Genomic DNA, 21,996 nt, shown 5'->3' on the forward strand with positions numbered 1-21,996 from the left:
GGAATGTGAGTATGTTGGTGATAGTGTGGAATGTCAGTATGTTGGAGAGAGTGCAGAATGTGAGCTTGTTGGAGAGAGCGTGGAATGGGAACATGTTGGAGAGAGTCTGGAATGTGAACATGTTGGAGAGAGTGTGGAATGTAAACATGTTGGAGAGAGTGTGGAAGGTGAACATATTGGAGAGAGCGCAGAATGTGAACATGTTGGAGAGAGTGTGGATTGTGATCATGTTGGAGAGAGTGTGGAATGTGAACGTTTTGGAGAGAGCGCAGAATGTGAACATGATGGAGAGAGCGCATAATGTGAACATGTGGGAGTGAGCGCAGAATGCGAACATGTTTGAGAGAGCAGAATGTGAAAATTTTGGTGAGATTGTGGAATGTGAACATGTTGAAGAGAGTGCAGAACATGAACATATTAAAGAGAGTGCAGAATATGAACATGTTGGAGAGAGTACTGAATGTGAACATGTTGGAGAGAGTGCGGAATGTGAACATGTTGGAGAGAGTGCGGAATGTGAACTTGTGGGAGAGGGTGCGTAATGTGAACATGTTGGAGAGAGTGCAGAATGTGAACATGTTGGAGAGAGTGCAGAATGTGAACATGTTGGAGAGAGCAGAATGTGAACATTTTGGTGAGTTTGTGGAATGTGAGAATGTTGGAGAGAGTATGGAACGTGAACATGTTGGAGAGAGTCTAGAATGTGAACGTGTTGGAGAGAGTGTGGAATGTGAGCATGTTGGAGAGAGCGCAGAATGTGAACGTTTTGGAGAGAGTGCAGAATGGGAACATGATGGAGAGAGTGCATAATGTGAACATGTTGGAGAGAGTGCAGAACGTGAACATGTTGGAGAGAGCGCAGAATGTGAACAAGTTGGAGTAAGTGCAGGTTTTGAACACATTGGAGAGAGTTTGGAATGTGAACATGTTGGAGAGAGTGCAGAATGTGAACATGTTGGAGAGAGCGCAGAATGCGAAAATGTTTGAGAGAGCAGAATGTGAACATTTTGGTGAAATTGTGGAATGTGAACATGTTGAAGAGAGTGCAGAACATGAACATGTTGCAGAGAGTGCAGAATATGAACATGTTGGAGAGAGTGCAGAATGTGAACATGTTGGAGTGAGTACTGAATGTGAACATGTGGGAGAGAGCGAGGAATGTGAACAAGTTGGAGTAAGTGCAGATTTTGAATACATTGGAGAGAGCTCTCAATGTGAACGTGTTGGAGAGAGCGCAGAATGTGAACGTGTTGGAGAGAGTGAGGAATTGAATGTGTTGGAGAGAGTATGGAATGTGAACACGTTGGAGATAGCGCAGAATGTTAACATGTTTGAGAGAGTGTGGAATGTGAACATGTTGGAGAGAGTCTAGAATGTGAACGTGTTGGAGAGAGTGAGGAATTGAATGTGTTGGAGAGAGTATGGAATGTGAACACGTTGGAGATAGCGCAGAATGTTAACATGTTTGAGAGAGTGTGGAATGTGAGCATGTTGGAGAGAGCGCAGAATGTGAACATTTTGGAGAGAGTGTGGAATGTGAACGTGTTGGAGAGAGCGCAGAATGTGAACGTGTGGGAGAGAGCGCGGATTGTGAACATGTTGGAGAGCGCGTGGAATGTGAACGTATTGGAGACAGTACAGAATGTGAACATGTTAGAGAGAGCGTGTAATGCTAACATATTGGAGAGAGTACAGAATGTGTATATGTTGGAGAGAGCGCGGAATGTGAACATGTTGGAGGGACCGCGGAATGTGAGCATGTTGGAGAGAGTGTGGAATGTCAGCATGTTGGTGATAGTGTGGAATGTCAGTATGTTGGAGAGAGTGCAGAATGTGAGCATGTTGGAGAGAGCATGGAATGGGAACATGTTGGAGAGAGTCTGGAATGTGAACATGTTGGAGAGAGTCTGGAATGTGAACATGTTGGAGAGAGTCTGGAATGTGAACATATTGGAGAGAGCGCAGAAAGTGAACATGTTGGAGAGAGTGTGGATTGTGAACATGTTGGAGAGAGTGTGGAATGTAAACGTTTTGGAGAGAGCGCAGAATGGGAACATGATGGAGAGAGCGCATAATGTGAACATGTTGGAGAGAGTGCAGAATGTGAACATGTGGGGGAGAGCGCAGAATGTGAACATGTTGGAGAGAGTGCAGAATGCGAACATGTTTGAGAGAGCAGAATTTGAACATTTTGGTGAGATTGTGGAATGTGAACATTTTGAAGAGAGTGCAGAACATGAACATATTAAAGAGAGTGCAGAATATGAACATGTTGAAGAGAGTGCAGAATGTGAACATGTTGGAGTGAGTACTGAATGTGAACATGTGGGAGAGTGCGAGAAATGTGAACAAGTTGGAGTAAGTGCAGATTTGAATACTTTGGAGAGAGCACTCAATGTGAACGTGTTGGAGAGAGCGCGGAATGTGAACATGTTGGAGAGAGTGTGTAATGTGAACATATTGGAGAGAGCGCAGAATGTGAACATATTGGAGGGAGTGTGGATTGTGAACTTATTGGAGAGAGTGTGGAATGTGAACATGTTGGATAGAGTGTGTTATGTGAACATATTGGAGAGAGCGCATAATGTGAACATGTTGGAGAGAGTGCAGAATGTGAACATGTGGGGGAGAGCGCAGAATGCGAACATGTTTGAGAGAGCAGAATGTGAAAATTTTGGTGAGATTGTGGAATGTGAACATGTTGAAGAGAGTGCAGAACATGAACATATTAAAGAGAGTGCAGAATATGAACATGATGGAGAGAGTACTGAATGTGAACATGTGGGCGAGAGCAAGGAATGTGAACAAGTTGGAGGAAGTGAAGATTTTGAACACATTGGTGAGAGCCCTCAATGTGAACGTGTTGGAGAGAGCACGGAATGTGAACATGTTGGAGAGAGTGCAGAATGTGAACATGTTGGAGAGAGTGAAGATTGTGAACATGTTGGAGAGAGTGTGGGACATGAACATGTTGGAGAGAGTGCAGAATGTGAACATGTTGGAGAGAGTACAGAATGTGAACATGTTGGAGAGAGTACAGAATGTGAACATGTTGGAGTGAGCGCAGAATGTGAAAATATTGGAGAGACTATGGAAGGCGAACAGGTTGGAGAGAGCGACGAATGTGGACATGTTGGAGAGAGCGAGCAATGTGATCACGTTGGAGTGAGTGCAGAATGTGAACATATTGGAGAGAGCGCAGAATGTGAACAGGTTGGAGAGAGTGTGGAATGTGAACGTGTGGGAGAGAGTACAGAATGTGAACATGTTGGAGAGAGTCTGGAATGTGAACTTGTTGGAAAGAGTGTGGAATATGAACATATTGGAGAGAGTACAGAATGTGAACATGTTGGAGAGAGCGCGGAATGTGAACATGTTGGAGAGAGCGTGGAATATGAACATATAGGAGAGAGTACAGAATGTGAACATTTCGGAGAGATTGTGGCATGTTATCATGTTGGAGAGAGTGTGGAACATGAACATGTTGGAGAGATTGCAGAATGTGAACATGTTGGAGAGAGTACAGAATGTGAACATGTTGGAGTGAGCGCAGAATGTGAAAATATTGGAGAGACTATGGAAGGTGAACAGGTTGGAAAGAGCGACGAATGTGAACATGTTGGAGAGCACGCGGAATGTGAACATATTGGAGAGAGTACAGAATGTGAACATGTTGGAGAGAGCGTGTAATGTTAACATATTGGAGAGAGTACAGAATGTGTATATGTTGGAGAGAGCGCGGAATGTGAACATGTTGGAGGGACCGCGGAATGTGAGCATGTTGGAGAGAGTGTGGAATGTCAGCATGTTGGTGATAGTGTGGAATGTCAGTATGTTGGAGAGAGTGCAGAATGTGAGCATGTTGGAGAGAGCGTGGAATGGGTACATGTTGGAGAGAGTCTGGAATGTGAACATGTTGGAGAGAGTGTGGAATGTGAACATGTTGGAGAGAGTGTGGAATGTGAACATATTGGAGAGAGCGCAGAATGTGAACATGTTGGAGAGAGTGTGGATTGTGAACATGTTGGAGAGAGCGTGGAATGGGAACATGTTGGAGAGAGTCTGGAATGTGAACATGTTGGAGAGAGTGTGGAATGTGAACATGTTGGAGAGAGTGTGGAATGTGAACATATTGGAGAGAGCGCAGAATGTGAACATGTTGGAGAGAGTGCGGAATGTGAATGTTTTGGAGAGAGCGCAGAATGGGAACATGATGGAAAGAGCGCATAATGTGAACATGTGGGGGAGAGCGCAGAATGCGAACATGTTTGAGAGAGCAGAATGTGAAAATTTTGGTGAGATAGTGGAATGTGAACATGTTGAAGAGAGTGCAGAACATGAACATATTAAAGAGAGTGCAGAATATGAACATGTTGGAGAGAGTACTGAATGTGAACATGTGGGAGAGAACGAGGAATGTGAACAAGTTGGAGTAAGTGCAGATTTTGAACACATTGGAGAGAGCACTCAATGTGAATGTGTTGGAGAAAGCACGGAGTGTGAACATTTTGGAGAGAGCGCACAATGTGAACGTGCGGGAGAGAGCACGGAATGTGAACTGTTGGAGAGAGTGCAGAATGTGAACATGTTGGAGAGAGCGCGGAATGTGAACATGTTGGAGAGAGCACGGAATGTGAGAATGTTGGAGAGAGTGTGGAACGTGAACATGTTGGAGAGAGTGCGCAATGTGAACATGTTGGAGAGAGTGCGGAATGTGAACATGTTGGAGAGAGTGTGGAATGTGAACATGTTGGATAGAGTCCAGAATGTGAATTTGTTGGAGTGAGTGTGGAATGTGAGAATGTTGGAGAGTGCGCGAATGTGAACATGTTGGTGAGAGTCTGGAATGTGAACATTTTGGAGACAGTGTGGAATATGAACATGTTGAAGAGAGTCTGGAATGTGCACATGTTGGAGAGAGTGTGGAATGTCAGTATGTTGGAGAGAGTGCAGAATGTGAGCATGTTGGAGAGAGCGTGGAATGGGAACATGTTGGAGAGAGTCTGGAATGTGAACATTTTGGAGAGAGTCTGGAATGTGAACATGTTGGAGAGAGTGTGGAATGTGAACATATTGGAGAGAGCGCAGAATGTGAACATGTTGGAGAGAGTGTGGATTGTGAACATGTTGGAGAGAGTGTGGAATGTGAACGTTTTGGAGAGAGCGCAGAATGGGAACATGATGGAGAGAGCGCATAATGTGAACATGTTGGAGAGAGTGCAGAATGTGAACATGTGGGGGAGAGCGCAGAATGCGAACATGTTTGAGAGAGCAGAATTTGAACATTTTGGTGAGATTGTGGAATGTGAACATGTTGAAGAGAGTGCAGAACATGAACATATTAAAGAGAGTGCAGAATATGAACATGTTGAAGAGAGTGCAGAATGTGAACATGTTGGAGTGAGTACTGAATGTGAACATGTGGGAGAGCGCGAGAAATGTGAACAAGTTGGAGTAAGTGCAGATTTTGAATAATTTGGAGAGAGCACTCAATGTGAACATGTTGGAGAGAGCACGGAATGTGAACATTTTGGAGAGAGACCACAATGTGAACATGTGGGAGAGAGCGCGGAATGTGAACATGTTGGAGAGAGGGTGGAATGTGAGAATGTTGGAGAGACTGTGGAACGTGAACATGTTGGAGAGAGTCTAGAATGTGAACATATAGGAGAGAGTGTGGAATGTGAACATGTTGAAGAGAGTGCGGAACATGAACATTTTGAAGAGAGTGCAGAATATGAACATGTTGGAGAGAGTGCAGAATGTGAACATGCGGGACTTAGCGAGGAATGTGAACAAGTTGGAGTAAGTGCAGATTTTGAACACATTGGAGATAGCACTCAATGTGAACGTGTTGGAGAGAGCGCAGAATGTGAACATTTTGGAGATAGTACAGAATGTGAACATGTTGGAGAGAGCGTGGAATGTTAACATATTGGAGAGAGTGTGGAATGTGAACATGTTGGAGAGAGTCTAGAATGTGAACATGTTGGAGGGAGCGCGGAATATGAGCATGTTGGAGAGAGTGTGGAATGTGAGTATGTTGGTGATAGTGTGGAATGTCAGTATGTTGGAGAGAGTGCAGAATGTGAGCTTGTTGGAGAGAGCGTGGAATGGGAACATGTTGGAGAGAGTCTGGAATGTGAACATGTTGGAGAGAGTGTGGAATGTAAACATGTTGGAGAGAGTGTGGAAGGTGAACATATTGGAGAGAGCGCAGAATGTGAACATGTTGGAGAGAGTGTGGATTGTGATCATGTTGGAGAGAGTGTGGAATGTGAACGTTTTGGAGAGAGCGCAGAATGTGAACATGATGGAGAGAGCGCATAATGTGAACATGTGGGAGTGAGCGCAGAATGCGAACATGTTTGAGAGAGCAGAATGTGAAAATTTTGGTGAGATTGTGGAATGTGAACATGTTGAAGAGAGTGCAGAACATGAACATATTAAAGAGAGTGCAGAATATGAACATGTTGGAGAGAGTACTGAATGTGAACATGTTGGAGAGAGTGCGGAATGTGAACATGTTGGAGAGAGTGCGGAATGTGAACTTGTGGGAGAGGGTGCGTAATGTGAACATGTTGGAGAGAGTGCAGAATGTGAACATGTTGGAGAGAGTGCAGAATGTGAACATGTTGGAGAGAGCAGAATGTGAACATTTTGGTGAGTTTGTGGAATGTGAGAATGTTGGAGAGAGTATGGAACGTGAACATGTTGGAGAGAGTCTAGAATGTGAACGTGTTGGAGAGAGTGTGGAATGTGAGCATGTTGGAGAGAGCGCAGAATGTGAACGTTTTGGAGAGAGTGCAGAATGGGAACATGATGGAGAGAGTGCATAATGTGAACATGTTGGAGAGAGTGCAGAACGTGAACATGTTGGAGAGAGCGCAGAATGTGAACAAGTTGGAGTAAGTGCAGGTTTTGAACACATTGGAGAGAGTTTGGAATGTGAACATGTTGGAGAGAGTGCAGAATGTGAACATGTTGGAGAGAGCGCAGAATGCGAAAATGTTTGAGAGAGCAGAATGTGAACATTTTGGTGAAATTGTGGAATGTGAACATGTTGAAGAGAGTGCAGAACATGAACATGTTGCAGAGAGTGCAGAATATGAACATGTTGGAGAGAGTGCAGAATGTGAACATGTTGGAGTGAGTACTGAATGTGAACATGTGGGAGAGAGCGAGGAATGTGAACAAGTTGGAGTAAGTGCAGATTTTGAACACATTGGAGAGAGCTCTCAATGTGAACGTGTTGGAGAGAGCGCAGAATGTGAACGTGTTGGAGAGAGTGAGGAATTGAATGTGTTGGAGAGAGTATGGAATGTGAACACGTTGGAGATAGCGCAGAATGTTAACATGTTTGAGAGAGTGTGGAATGTGAACATGTTGGAGAGAGTCTAGAATGTGAACGTGTTGGAGAGAGTGAGGAATTGAATGTGTTGGAGAGAGTATGGAATGTGAACACGTTGGAGATAGCGCAGAATGTTAACATGTTTGAGAGAGTGTGGAATGTGAGCATGTTGGAGAGAGCGCAGAATGTGAACATTTTGGAGAGAGTGTGGAATGTGAACGTGTTGGAGAGAGCGCAGAATGTGAACGTGTGGGAGAGAGCGCGGATTGTGAACATGTTGGAGAGCGCGTGGAATGTGAACGTATTGGAGACAGTACAGAATGTGAACATGTTAGAGAGAGCGTGTAATGCTAACATATTGGAGAGAGTACAGAATGTGTATATGTTGGAGAGAGCGCGGAATGTGAACATGTTGGAGGGACCGCGGAATGTGAGCATGTTGGAGAGAGTGTGGAATGTCAGCATGTTGGTGATAGTGTGGAATGTCAGTATGTTGGAGAGAGTGCAGAATGTGAGCATGTTGGAGAGAGCATGGAATGGGAACATGTTGGAGAGAGTCTGGAATGTGAACATGTTGGAGAGAGTCTGGAATGTGAACATGTTGGAGAGAGTCTGGAATGTGAACATATTGGAGAGAGCGCAGAAAGTGAACATGTTGGAGAGAGTGTGGATTGTGAACATGTTGGAGAGAGTGTGGAATGTAAACGTTTTGGAGAGAGCGCAGAATGGGAACATGATGGAGAGAGCGCATAATGTGAACATGTTGGAGAGAGTGCAGAATGTGAACATGTGGGGGAGAGCGCAGAATGTGAACATGTTGGAGAGAGTGCAGAATGCAAACATGTTTGAGAGAGCAGAATTTGAACATTTTGGTGAGATTGTGGAATGTGAACATTTTGAAGAGAGTGCAGAACATGAACATATTAAAGAGAGTGCAGAATATGAACATGTTGAAGAGAGTGCAGAATGTGAACATGTTGGAGTGAGTACTGAATGTGAACATGTGGGAGAGTGCGAGAAATGTGAACAAGTTGGAGTAAGTGCAGATTTGAATACTTTGGAGAGAGCACTCAATGTGAACGTGTTGGAGAGAGCGCGGAATGTGAACATGTTGGAGAGAGCGTGGAATGTGAGAATGTTGGAGAGACTGTGGAATGTGAACATGTTGGAGAGAGTCTAGAATGTGAACGTGTTGGAGAGAGTGTGGAATGTGAGCATGTTGGAGAGAATGCAGAATGTGAACGTTTTGGAGAGAGTGCAGAATGTGAACATGATGGAGAGAGTGCAGAATGTGAACATGATGGAGAGAGTGCATAATGTGAACATGTTGGAGAGAGTGCAGAACGTGAACATGTTGGAGAGAACGCAGAATGTGAACAAGTTGGAGTAAGTGCAGGTTTTGAACACATTGGAGAGAGTTTGGAATGTGAACATGTTGGAGAGAGTGCAGAATGTGAACATGTTGGAGAGAGCGCAGAATGCGAACATGTTTGAGAGAGCAGAATGTGAACATTTTGGTGAAATTGTGGAATGTGAACATGTTGAAGAGAGTGCGGAACATGAACATGTTGCAGAGAGTGCAGAACATGAACATGTTGCAGAGAGTGCAGAATATGAACATGTTGGAGAGAGTGCAGAATGTGAACATGTTGGAGTGAGTACTGAATGTGAACATGTGGGAGAGAGCGAGGAATGTTAACAAGTTGGAATAAGTGCAGATTTTGAACACATCGGAGAGAGCACTCAATGTGAACGTGTTGGAGAGAGCACGGACTGTGAACATTTTGGAGAGCGCGCAGAATGTGAACATGTTGGAGAGAGTGAGGAATTGAACATGTTGGAGAGAGTTTGGATTGTGAGCATGTTGGAGATAGCGCAGAATGTTAATATGTTGGAGTGAGTGTGGAATGTGAACATGTTGGAGAGAGTCTAGAATGTGAACGTGTTGGAGAGAGTGTGGAATGTGAGCATGTTGGAGAGAGCGCAGAATGTGAACGTTTTGGAGAGAGTGCAGAATGGGAACATGATGGAGAGAGTGCATAATGTGAACATGTTGGAGAGAGTGCAGAACGTGAACATGTTGGAGAGAGCGCAGAATGTGAACAAGTTGGAGTAAGTGCAGGTTTTGAACACATTGGAGAGAGTTTGGAATGTGAACATGTTGGAGAGAGTGCAGAATGTGAACATGTTGGAGAGAGCGCAGAATGCGAAAATGTTTGAGAGAGCAGAATGTGAACATTTTGGTGAAATTGTGGAATGTGAACATGTTGAAGAGAGTGCAGAACATGAACATGTTGCAGAGAGTGCAGAATATGAACATGTTGGAGAGAGTGCAGAATGTGAACATGTTGGAGTGAGTACTGAATGTGAACATGTGGGAGAGAGCGAGGAATGTGAACAAGTTGGAGTAAGTGCAGATTTTGAACACATTGGAGAGAGCTCTCAATGTGAACGTGTTGGAGAGAGCGCAGAATGTGAACGTGTTGGAGAGAGTGAGGAATTGAATGTGTTGGAGAGAGTATGGAATGTGAACACGTTGGAGATAGCGCAGAATGTTAACATGTTTGAGAGAGTGTGGAATGTGAACATGTTGGAGAGAGTCTAGAATGTGAACGTGTTGGAGAGAGTGTGGAATGTGAGCATGTTGGAGAGAGCGCAGAATGTGAACATTTTGGAGAGAGTGTGGAATGTGAACGTGTTGGAGAGAGCGCAGAATGTGAACGTGTGGGAGAGAGCGCGGATTGTGAACATGTTGGAGAGCGCGTGGAATGTGAACGTATTGGAGACAGTACAGAATGTGAACATGTTAGAGAGAGCGTGTAATGCTAACATATTGGAGAGAGTACAGAATGTGTATATGTTGGAGAGAGCGCGGAATGTGAACATGTTGGAGGGACCGCGGAATGTGAGCATGTTGGAGAGAGTGTGGAATGTCAGCATGTTGGTGATAGTGTGGAATGTCAGTATGTTGGAGAGAGTGCAGAATGTGAGCATGTTGGAGAGAGCATGGAATGGGAACATGTTGGAGAGAGTCTGGAATGTGAACATGTTGGAGAGAGTCTGGAATGTGAACATGTTGGAGAGAGTGTGGAATGTGAACATATTGGAGAGAGCGCAGAAAGTGAACATGTTGGAGAGAGTGTGGATTGTGAACATGTTGGAGAGAGTGTGGAATGTAAACGTTTTGGAGAGAGCGCAGAATGGGAACATGATGGAGAGAGCGCATAATGTGAACATGTTGGAGAGAGTGCAGAATGTGAACATGTGGGGGAGAGCGCAGAATGTGAACATGTTGGAGAGAGTGCAGAATGCGAACATGTTTGAGAGAGCAGAATTTGAACATTTTGGTGAGATTGTGGAATGTGAACATTTTGAAGAGAGTGCAGAACATGAACATATTAAAGAGAGTGCAGAATATGAACATGTTGAAGAGAGTGCAGAATGTGAACATGTTGGAGTGAGTACTGAATGTGAACATGTGGGAGAGTGCGAGAAATGTGAACAAGTTGGAGTAAGTGCAGATTTGAATACTTTGGAGAGAGCACTCAATGTGAACGTGTTGGAGAGAGCGCGGAATGTGAACATGTTGGAGAGAGCGTGGAATGTGAGAATGTTGGAGAGACTGTGGAATGTGAACATGTTGGAGAGAGTCTAGAATGTGAACGTGTTGGAGAGAGTGTGGAATGTGAGCATGTTGGAGAGAATGCAGAATGTGAACGTTTTGGAGAGAGTGCAGAATGTGAACATGATGGAGAGAGTGCAGAATGTGAACATGATGGAGAGAGTGCATAATGTGAACATGTTGGAGAGAGTGCAGAACGTGAACATGTTGGAGAGAACGCAGAATGTGAACAAGTTGGAGTAAGTGCAGGTTTTGAACACATTGGAGAGAGTTTGGAATGTGAACATGTTGGAGAGAGTGCAGAATGTGAACATGTTGGAGAGAGCGCAGAATGCGAACATGTTTGAGAGAGCAGAATGTGAACATTTTGGTGAAATTGTGGAATGTGAACATGTTGAAGAGAGTGCAGAACATGAACATGTTGCAGAGAGTGCAGAACATGAACATGTTGCAGAGAGTGCAGAATATGAACATGTTGGAGAGAGTGCAGAATGTGAACATGTTGGAGTGAGTACTGAATGTGAACATGTGGGAGAGAGCGAGGAATGTGAACAAGTTGGAGTAAGTGCAGATTTTGAACACATTGGAGAGAATGTGAACCTGTTGGAGAGAGTGAGGAATTGAACGTGTTGGAGAGAGTGTGGAATGTGAACGTGTTGGAGAGAGCGCAGAATGTGAACGTGTGGGAGAGAGCGCGGATTGTGAACATGTTGGAGAGCGCGTGGAATGTGAACGTTGGAGATAGCGCAGAATGTTAACATGTTTGAGAGAGTGTGGAATGTGAACATGTTGGAGAGAGTCTAGAATGTGAACGTGTTGGAGAGAGAGTGGAATGTGAGCATGTTGGAGAGAGCGCAGAATGTGAACATTTTGGAGAGAGTGTGGAATGTGAACGTGTTGGAGAGAGCGCAGAATGTGAACATGTGGGAGAGAGCGCGGATTGTGAACATATTGGAGAGCGCGTGGAATGTGAACGTATTGGAGAGAGTACAGAATGTGAACATGTTGGAGAGAGCGTGTAATGTTAACATATTGGAGAGAGTACAGAATGTGTATATGTTGGAGAGAGCGCGGAATGTGAACATGTTGGAGGGACCGCGGAATGTGAGCATGTTGGAGAGAGTGTGGAATGTCAGCATGTTGGTGATACTGTGGAATGTCAGTATGTTGGAGAGAGTGCAGAATGTGAGCATGTTGGAGAGAGCGTGGAATGGGAACATGTTGGAGAGAGTCTGGAATGTGAACATGTTGGAGAGAGTGTGGAATGTGGACATGTTGGTGAGAGTCTGGAATGTGAACATATTGGAGAGAGCGCAGAATGTGAACATGTTGGAGAGAGTGTGGATTGTGAACATGTTGGTGCGAGTGTGGAATGTGAATGTTTTGCAGAGAGCGCAGAATGGGAACATGATGGAGAGAGCGCATAATGTGAACATGTTGGAGAGAGTGCAGAATGTGAACATGTTTGAGAGAGCAGAATGTGAACATTTTGGTGAGATTGTGGAATGTGAACATGTTGAAGAGAGTGCAGAACATGAACATGTTAAAGAGAGTGCAGAATATGAACATGTTGGAGAGAGTACTGAATGTGAACATGTGGGAGAGAACGAGGAATGTGAACAAGTTGGAGTATGTGCAGATTTTGAACACATTGGAGAGAGCACTCAATGTGAACGTGTTGGAGAGAGCACGGACTGTACACATTTTGGAGAGAGCGCACAAAGTGAACGTGCGGGCGAGAGTGTGGAATGTGAACATGTTGGAGAGAGTCCGGAATGTGAACTTGTTGGAGAGAGTCGGAATGTGAAGTTGTTGGAGAGAGTCTGGAATGGGAACATGTTGGAGAGAGTGTGGAATGTGAACATGTTAGAGAGAGAGAAGAATGTGTACACGTTGGAGTGAGGGCAGATTGTGAACATGTTGGAGAGAGAAGAATGTGTACACGTTGGAGTGAGGGCAGATTGTGAACATGTGTGAGAGAGTGTGGAATGTGAACGTTTTGGAGAGAGTCTAGAATGTGAACATATTGGAGTGAGTGTGGAATGTGAACATGTAGGAGAGAGCACGGTATTATGAACATGTTGGAGAGATTGTGGAATGTGAACATGTTGGAGAGAGGGCAGAATGTGAACATTTTGGAGAGACAGTGGAATATGAGCATGTTGGAAAGATTGTGGAGTGTGAACATGTTGGACTGAGTGTGGAATGTGAACATGTTGGAGCGAGCGCGGAATGTGAACATGTTGGAGAGAGCGCAGAATGTGAACATTTTGGAGAGAATGCAGAATGTGGATATGTTGGAGAGAGTACAGAATGTGTACACATTGGAGTGAGGGCAGATTATGAACGTATTGGAGAGAGTGCTCAATGTTAACATTTTGGAGAGAGCGTGGAATGTGAACATTTTGGAAAGAGCGCGGAATGTGAACATGTTGGAGAGAGCGCAGAATGTGAGCATGATGGAGAGCGTATGAAAGAGTGTGGAATATTAGCATGTTGGAGAAATTTTGGAATATGAACATGTTGAAGAGAGTTCAGAATATGAACATGTTGAAGAGAGTGCAGAATATGAACATGTTGGGGAGAGTGCAGAATGTGAACAAGGAGGGAATGCTGAATGTGAACATGTGGGAGAGAGCGAGGAATGTGAACAAGTTGGAGTGAGAGCAGATTTTGAACATATTGGAGACAGCACTCAATGAGAACATGTTGGAGAGAGCACGGAATGTGAACATGTTGGAGGGAGTGCAGAATGTGAACATTTTATAGTGAGTGCAGAATGTGAACATTTTGGAGAGAGTGTGGAATGTCAGCATGTTGGAGAGGGTGCAAAATGTGAACATGTTGGAGAGAGTGCAGAATGTAAACATGTTGGAGAGACTGTGGAATGTGAACATGTTGTTGAGAGTGTGAAATGTGAACATGTTGAAGAGTGTGTGGGGAACATGAACATGTTGGAGAGAGTGCAGAATGTGAACATGTTGGAGGGAGTGTGGAATGTGAACATGTTGGAGAGAGTCCGGAATGTGAACTTGTTGGAGAGAGTCGGAATGTGAAGTGGTTGGAGAGAGTCTGGAATGTGAACATGTTGGAGAGAGTGTGGAATGTGAACATGTTAGAGAGAGAGAAGAATGTGTACACGTTGGAGTGAGGGCAGATTGTGAACATGTTGGAGAGAGAGAAGAATGTGTACACGTTGGAGTGAGGGCAGATTGTGAACATGTGTGAGAGAGTGCGGAATGTGAACGTTTTGGAGAGAGTCTAGAATGTGAACATATTGGAGTGAGGGTGGAATGTGAACATGTAGGAGAGAGCACGGTATTATGAACATGTTGGAGAGATTGTGGAATGTGAACATGTTGGAGAGAGGGCAGAATGTGAACATTTTGGAGAGACAGTGGAATATGAGCATGTTGGAAAGATTGTGGAGTGTGAACATGTTGGACTGAGTGTGGAATGTGAACATGTTGGAGCGAGCGCGGAATGTGCACATGTTGGAGAGAGTATGTAATGTGAACATGTTCGAGAGAGCGCAGAATGTGAACATGTTGGAGAGAGTGCAGAATGTGAACATGTTGGAGAGTGAGCAGAATGTGAACATTTTGGAGAGAATGCAGAATGTGAATATGTTGGAGAGAGTACAGAATGTGTACACATTGGAGTGAGGGCAGATTATGAACGTATTGGAGAGAGTGCTCAATGTTAACATTTTGGAGAGAGCGTGGAATGTGAACATTTTGGAAAGAGCGCGGAATGTGAACATATTGGAGAGAGCGCAGAATGTGAGCATGATGGAGAGCGTATGAAAGAGTGTGGAATATTAGCATGTTGGAGAAATTTTGGAATATGAACATGTTGAAGAGAGTGCAGAATATGAACATGTTGGGGAGAGTGCAGAATGTGAACAAGGAAGGAATGCTGAATGTGAACATGTGGGAGAGAGCGAGGAATGTGAACAAGTTGGAGTGAGAGCAGATTTTGAACATATTGGAGACATCACTCAATGAGAACATGTTGGAGAGAGCACGGAATGTGAACATGTTGGAGGGAGTGCAGAATGTGAACATTTTATAGTGAGTGCAGAATGTGAACATTTTGGAGAGAGTGTGGAATGTCAGCATGTTGGAGAGGGTGCAAAATGTGAACATGTTGGAGAGAGTGCAGAATGTAAACATGTTGGAGAGACTGTGGAATGTGAACATGTTGTTGAGAGTGTGAAATGTGAACATGTTGAAGAGAGTGTGGAACATGAACATGTTGGAGAGAGTGCAGAATGTGAACATGTTGGAGTGAGTGCAGAAGGTGAACATGTTGGAGAGAGTCCGGAATGTGAACTTGTTGGAGAGAGTCGGAATGTGAAGTTGTTGGAGAGAGTCTGGAATGTGAACATGTTGGAGAGAGTGTGGAATGTGAACATGTTGGAGAGAGGGCAGAATGTGAACATTTTGGAGAGACAGTGGAATATGAGCATGTTGGAAAGATTGTGGAGTGTGAACATGTTGGACTGAGTGTGGAATGTGAACATGTTGGAGCGAGCGCGGAATGTGCACATGTTGGAGAGAGTATGTAATGTGAACATGTTCGAGAGAGCGCAGAATGTGAACATGTTGGAGAGAGCACAGAATGTGAACATGTTGGAGAGAGCGCAGAATGTGAACATTTTGGAGAGAATGCAGAATGTGAATATGTTGGAGAGAGTACAGAATGTGTACACATTGGAGTGAGGGCAGATTATGAACATATTGGAGAGAGTGCTCAATGTTAACATTTTGGAGAGAGCGTGGAATGTGAACATTTTGGAAAGAGCGCGGAATGTGAACATATTGGAGAGAGCGCAGAATGTGAGCATGATGGAGAGCGTATGAAAGAGTGTGGAATATTAGCATGTTGGAGAAATTTTGGAATATGAACATGTTGAAGAGAGTTCAGAATATGAACATGTTGAAGAGAGTGCAGAATATGAACATGTTGGGGAGAGTGCAGAATGTGAACAAGGAGGGAATGCTGAATGTGAACATGTGGGAGAGAGCGAGGAATGTGAACAAGTTGGAGTGAGAGCAGATTTTGAACATATTGGAGACAGCACTCAATGAGAACATGTTGGAGAGAGCACGGAATGTGAACATGTTGGAGGGAGTGCAGAATGTGAACATTTTATAGTGAGTGCAGAATGTGAACATTTTGGAGAGAGTGTGGAATGTCAGCATGTTGGAGAGGGTGCAAAATGTGAACATGTTGGAGAGAGTGCAGAATGTAAACATGTTGGAGAGACTGTAGAATGTGAACATGTTGTTGAGAGTGTGAAATGTGAACATGTTGAAGAGAGTGTGGAACATGAACATGTTGGAGAGAGTGCAGAATGTGAACATGTTGGAGTGAGTGCAGAAGGTGAACATGTTGGAGAGACTGTGGAATGTGAAAATGTTGGAGAGAGCGTGGAATGTGAACATGTTGGAGAGAGCGTGGAATGTGAACACTTTGGAGAGGGTGCAAAATGTGAACATGTTGGAGAGAGTGCAGAATGTAAACATGTTGGAGAGACTGTGGAAAGTGAAAATGTTGGAGAGAGCGTGGAATGTGAACATATTGGAGAGAGCGTGGAATGTGCACATGTTGGAGAGGGTGCAAAATGTGAACATGTTGGAGAGAGTGCAGAATGTGAAAATATTGGAGAGACTATGGAATGTGAACAGGTTGGAGAGAGCGACAAATGTGAACATGTTGGAAAGAGCAAGCAATATGAACACGCTGGAGTGAGTGCAGAATGTGAACATGTTGGAGAGAGTGTGGAATGTGAACATATTGGAGAGAGTGTGGAATGTGAGCATGTTGTGGAGAGCATGGAATGTGAACGTGTTGGAGAGAGTGTGGAATGTGAGCATGTTGGAGAGAGTGTGGAATGTGAGCATGTAGGAGACAGTGCAGAATGTGAGCATGTTGTAGAGAGCATGGAATGTGAACATGTTGGAGAGAGTCTGGAATGTGAACATGTTGGAGAGAGTCTGGAATGTGAACATGTTGGAGAGAGTGTGGTACATGAACATGTTGGAGAGAGTGCGGAATGTGAACTTGTTGGAGTGAGTGTGGAATGTGAACATGTTGGAGTGAGTGTGGAATGTGAACATGTTAGAGACAGTGCAGAATGTGAGCATGTGGGAGAGAGCGCGGAATGTGAACATATTGGAGAGATTGTGGAATGTGAACATGTTGAAGTGAGTGCAGAATATGAACATGTTGAAGAGAGTTCAGAATATGAACATGTTGGAGTGAGTGCAGAATGTGGACATGTGGGAGAGAGTGTGGAATGTGAACGTGTTGGAGTGAGTGTGGAATGTGAACATGTTGGAGAGAGTGTGGAACGTGAAAATGTTGGAGAGAGCGTGGAATGTGAACATGTTGGAGAGAGCGCGGAATGTGAACACTTTGGAGAGAGTTCATGATGTGAATTACAGGGTGCAGCGATGAGGAATTAAGTTATGAGGATAGGTCGAAGAAGTTAGAACTATTCTCATTGGAGAGACGAAGGCTTAGAAGATTCTTGATAGATGTTTTCAAAATCATGAGCTAACTGGATCGGCTGGGTAGTGGCAAAGTGTCCTACTTGTAAAAGAAACCAGAACAGGAGGGCAGAGATCTAAAGTGTTTGCAAAGGAGTAAATTTGATGTGTGAAATAAAGTGTGGTGGCTGCAGGTTCAGTTGAAACATACATGAGGGGATTAGATATGATTTGAATTAAAATTGCATGCACGGGTATTGGGATGAAAAGCAGGAGACTGGCACTAGATAATGATCTTCATTTGAACAGCTGGTGCAGGGACAATGGGTCAAACGGCCTCCTCTTCCAGATTCTGCTGTGATTCTGTGACTTCTAGGTCTTGTGTTTCTTGAACCTGGACCATCTGCCTCAGCGTTTGGGACACTACCACTGCACCACAAGAGCTGCCCCACCCCTGCCATGATTGATGGTGACTTACGCAGGGAGACCAAAATGTGATTGCCTAAATCACTTGGCCACAATTGCAGGCCAGATTTCTGCCAATGCACGTGTACGAATCTGATTTTGATGGAGATGGGATCTAACAACTGAATAGGATATTACAGTTCAGACAATAAAAAAAGCCTCTGGAAATTGGTGACTTTGTTTGATTCTTCTGCAGTTTTAAGCTGGCTGATCTCCTGCTTTAGTGAACTGATAAAGCTGCATTGTCAGTTTCCTCCACATTCAGGTTGTCATAGCTCCTTAAATGGTGCGAGGACCAGACCACTTTATGCACATATCTCCGAGCACAGAGAGTAGGGCAGATTCCGTGTGATCACCATTCCAAGGCTCAAATTCCCATTCCCATTCACTGGACAGAAGACTATTTTCCAGGACCTTTAGATTACATTGAAAACTTTACATCAAAAAATATTGACTACATAGTATTAGTTATTGAACTTGGAAGTGTTTCATTGTCATTAATATATTCCTGAAAGATACACTGAAACATCGCATAGACAACTAACAGAGGAAGCCTTTATAACTGAGAAACTGCTGGACACTCACTGTCACTGTCACCAAAACTTTCAGTTTAATTATAAATGTTTCTGAGAATAGTTTTTTATCTAAATTCTGTACGTTACAACATTCCACAAGAATTCAATTTAAAATGTCAATTTGCTTGATTCAGGGTCTTTTTGTTTATCTCTTAACATATTTGTCTGGTTAAGCAACTTTCAATTTTGTTACTGAGTAAATAAATCTGTAATTTAGTTAATCACTGTTGGTAACTGGCAACTCCCGACCCTACTGAATTTGAATTCAATTGTAACCTCACCAGTTTATTATTAATAGCTCAATAGCGCCATCCCGTGTGAGCAGGAGGAAAATGCAGCTTCTCAATTGTAAAGGTGAGATGTTCTTTCCATCTTTCAGAAATGACTCATGGCACTTTAGCTAAAGTGAATCGTATCAAAATATGATCACTGTCATTTCAATTATTCAGCATACAGCGTTAAGGTTTCCACAAACCATAATAACCAGTTCACCCATTTCTGAATAAGTTGATTGAGGAAAAGATCAACCATATCACCAGGAGACTTTCCTGTTCTGGTTTAAACAGAACACCCACCTGAAGAACCAAATCAGACAGAGTGAGCCTCAGTTAAACATTTCAACTGAAATGTCATCTGAGATTGTACACTGAACTCCAGTATGTGTTGCACACCTGACGGAAGAATGACAAAGTTGGCAATGGGAGTGTATTTGGATGTTAGTGTTTTCTTTTGGGCCCACTCATTGGGTAGCCATCTTAAACAAGTGCAAGGCACTTTCATATGCTGGTGGAAGAGTTCACCACTGTTTAAGCTATGGCAATTATCTCCAATCGCATTGGGAAGACTGTTGCTCCTAAGCAGCAGCCATCACCAATAGGTGCAAGACATTTCACCACAGACCCAGTGGATTAGGTAACCCCATCTCAATAATGTCAAAAATCATGTGCTTGGCATATAATTTGACTCCTCTTTTCAGCAACAAAATGCGATACTTTGGATGGATGTGGGTAAAGTGAGGTTTTAGATTGATAATGTGTGGACTGATTGCTCTGATGGTCTACATAAATAAAAGCATTCATTAGGAAGGGATTCATGTCCCATATAAATTGTGAGATGAAGAAGTATTTTCAAAGAAATAACATTCACATTGCAGTTGCACTGGAGGAGCCTAATGCTCATGGTTCAACCTTTAAATGTGGCCTCAAAAAATCTTTGAAGAATCATATTCATACATAAGTGGATGGTCAACAGAAAAAAAAAAGTCAAAGCATTCTGCTTTGCCTGATGTTTTTAATTATCAAATTGTGTGGTGCCAACAGTGTGCAAACTGTCATCAGATTGTACAAAAGATGAGGATTATTGAATTCATTGGCTAGAGAACAAGATGATTTATTGCTCAGGGAAGAATTTGAAAGTGAAGAACCACATCTGATCCAAAGTGGGATTCTTTTGATGATGCTATTGTCAAAATGATTCAGGATGAATTTAACATACATTGTGTCAGATAAGACAATAATTTGGCAGTTTTAAAACATATTGATTGTAATTAAAATTTTTTTACGTTTAATTTATCCAATAAATCATGAAACACTATCTGTTAATTGCCAGTGTTATTGTTCTTCTAAAAATAATGACTATTTACACCCACCTTGGCACTTCACATTGTATTCTGAGTATATAAGTGGAAGCTGCTTTTCATAGGCTATGTGAAGGCTTCAAAGGTTAACTTAAATGCCATGATGTATGATAAGTTTTAGTTGGAAATCTGAGGTTTAAAATTGCTGTCGTGAGCAAAAGCAAGACCCGTGCTTCCACAATATTGTGTTCATTCTGTAGTGTTGCCACTCTACCCTTTCTCCTGACCTTCCCAGATTTACCTTCACACTGCTATTGGTAATAGCAATTTGCTTCAAATGGGTAGGGCTGCATGTGAATGCATTATTAATATTAATCTGCTTTTATTTTGGGTTGACTATCATGGCCACATTGCCAACAAATATCAACTTGTTGACTTCAGTCTTCAATATTCTGGTTCAGAAGCAAAACTTGTTATAAACAGGCGTCAAATGGACAAGGTGTAAGTTTGGTCATTAATACAACTTCCTTAACATTTGTAACTCACAACTTCTCTGTATGTTTAACTTTGCTGATTGTTTGAAAATGTTAAAGTGAGAAGTTGCATCGAGCACCACTATTTGGAATCCTGATCTCCCCTATGTAATGAGTAACCTTTATTATTCAAATGTACACCCTCAGAAAAATACAATATTTAAAAAGAATTTTGATTTCATGTAACTTGTAGAATTTAAGTTGATAATATCTCATCATTTATCATTTGTGAATAGATTTTGTCAATTAATATACTTCAGTGGAACATATCTTATGAAATAAAGGATGTCACGCAAGCATGACACAAAATAAATTGGGATGAAGTGAGCAGTCAAATGTCATAAATGACGTTATGCTGCAATTTTATTCAATTTTGACACTGATGATGTTAAGTCTTTTATTGTTTTATTATTATAGGGCGGATTGGAGACAAGCAACTTCATACTTTTAATCTGACTTCCCTGTCAAAATCTGAAGACATTTTGGCTGCTACCTTACATTATTATACAGCCGATCTTGCAAAAAATAAAAGCAATATTTGCCCGTCCTCAAAGGGCTGCAGTCGTCGTTTACGCAGAAAACAAATCAACATTGATCTTTCAATCTGGGTTTTTGCCACTGCTAACAATATCACCAGAATTCTGGGTCATCATGTGCTAAATGCATCCACTTTTTATCGAGACTTTCTGTCTTGGCAGTGGAAAGACATCACAAGTGTGATTAACCATCTAAAGTCAAATGATGACCTTTTGATTGGAATTGAGATCATGCCTTCTGCTCCAACCTTCTGGAAACAGTTACTTTTAAAGCATTCACCTTATATCTTGGTGTACGCAATTGACTCTGCAATTTCAGAACTGGACACTGTGGTGAGCACTCTTCAAAGACGCCGGGGATCGTTTGTTAGCAAAGTGCAGGGTTTAGGAATCAATACCGCAAACAGGACATCTGAAGTAAGAAGGAAACGATCAACTAACTTACTCTTGCCCCTGCACAACAATGAATTGCCTGGTGCAGAGTACCAGTACAATGAAGCTACTGCGTGGGAAACAAGAAGACCATATAAAAAGCTACATCCTCGGCCAGCAGACAGGGAGAGAAAGTCAAAGCAGAGGAAGGGTAACAGGCAGAAATCACAGACGCTTCAGTATGATGAACAAACATTGAGGAAAGCAAGACGGAGACAGTGGAATGAGCCCAGAAACTGTGCTCGCCGTTACTTGAAAGTGGATTTCGCAGACATAGGATGGAGTGAGTGGATAATCTCTCCCAAGTCCTTTGATGCCTATTATTGTGCAGGTGCCTGCCAGTTCCCAATGCTCAAGGTAGGTGCTCATTTTTTCATATTTTCACTTGCATCTTATGAATCTGGTTGGC

At 43.0% G+C, this 21,996-nt stretch overlaps 1 protein-coding gene across 1 annotated transcript in view; it reads left to right on the plus strand.

Annotated features, from left to right (window-relative positions):
• bmp3 (bone morphogenetic protein 3) overlaps positions 1-21,996 on the plus strand; it is a 114,997-nt gene that overhangs the window by 88,100 nt on the left and 4,901 nt on the right. The window contains exon 2 of the mRNA XM_043696224.2: positions 21,037-21,944. Within this exon, the coding sequence (XP_043552159.1) occupies positions 21,037-21,944 (908 nt within the window). The remainder of the gene's footprint in view (positions 1-21,036; positions 21,945-21,996) is intronic.

The sequence above is a fragment of the Chiloscyllium plagiosum genome, unplaced genomic scaffold, assembly GCF_037043375.1.
Source record: "Chiloscyllium plagiosum isolate Xiang-an unplaced genomic scaffold, Cpla_swu_hap1 HiC_scaffold_1, whole genome shotgun sequence".
NCBI lineage: Eukaryota > Metazoa > Chordata > Chondrichthyes > Orectolobiformes > Hemiscylliidae > Chiloscyllium > Chiloscyllium plagiosum.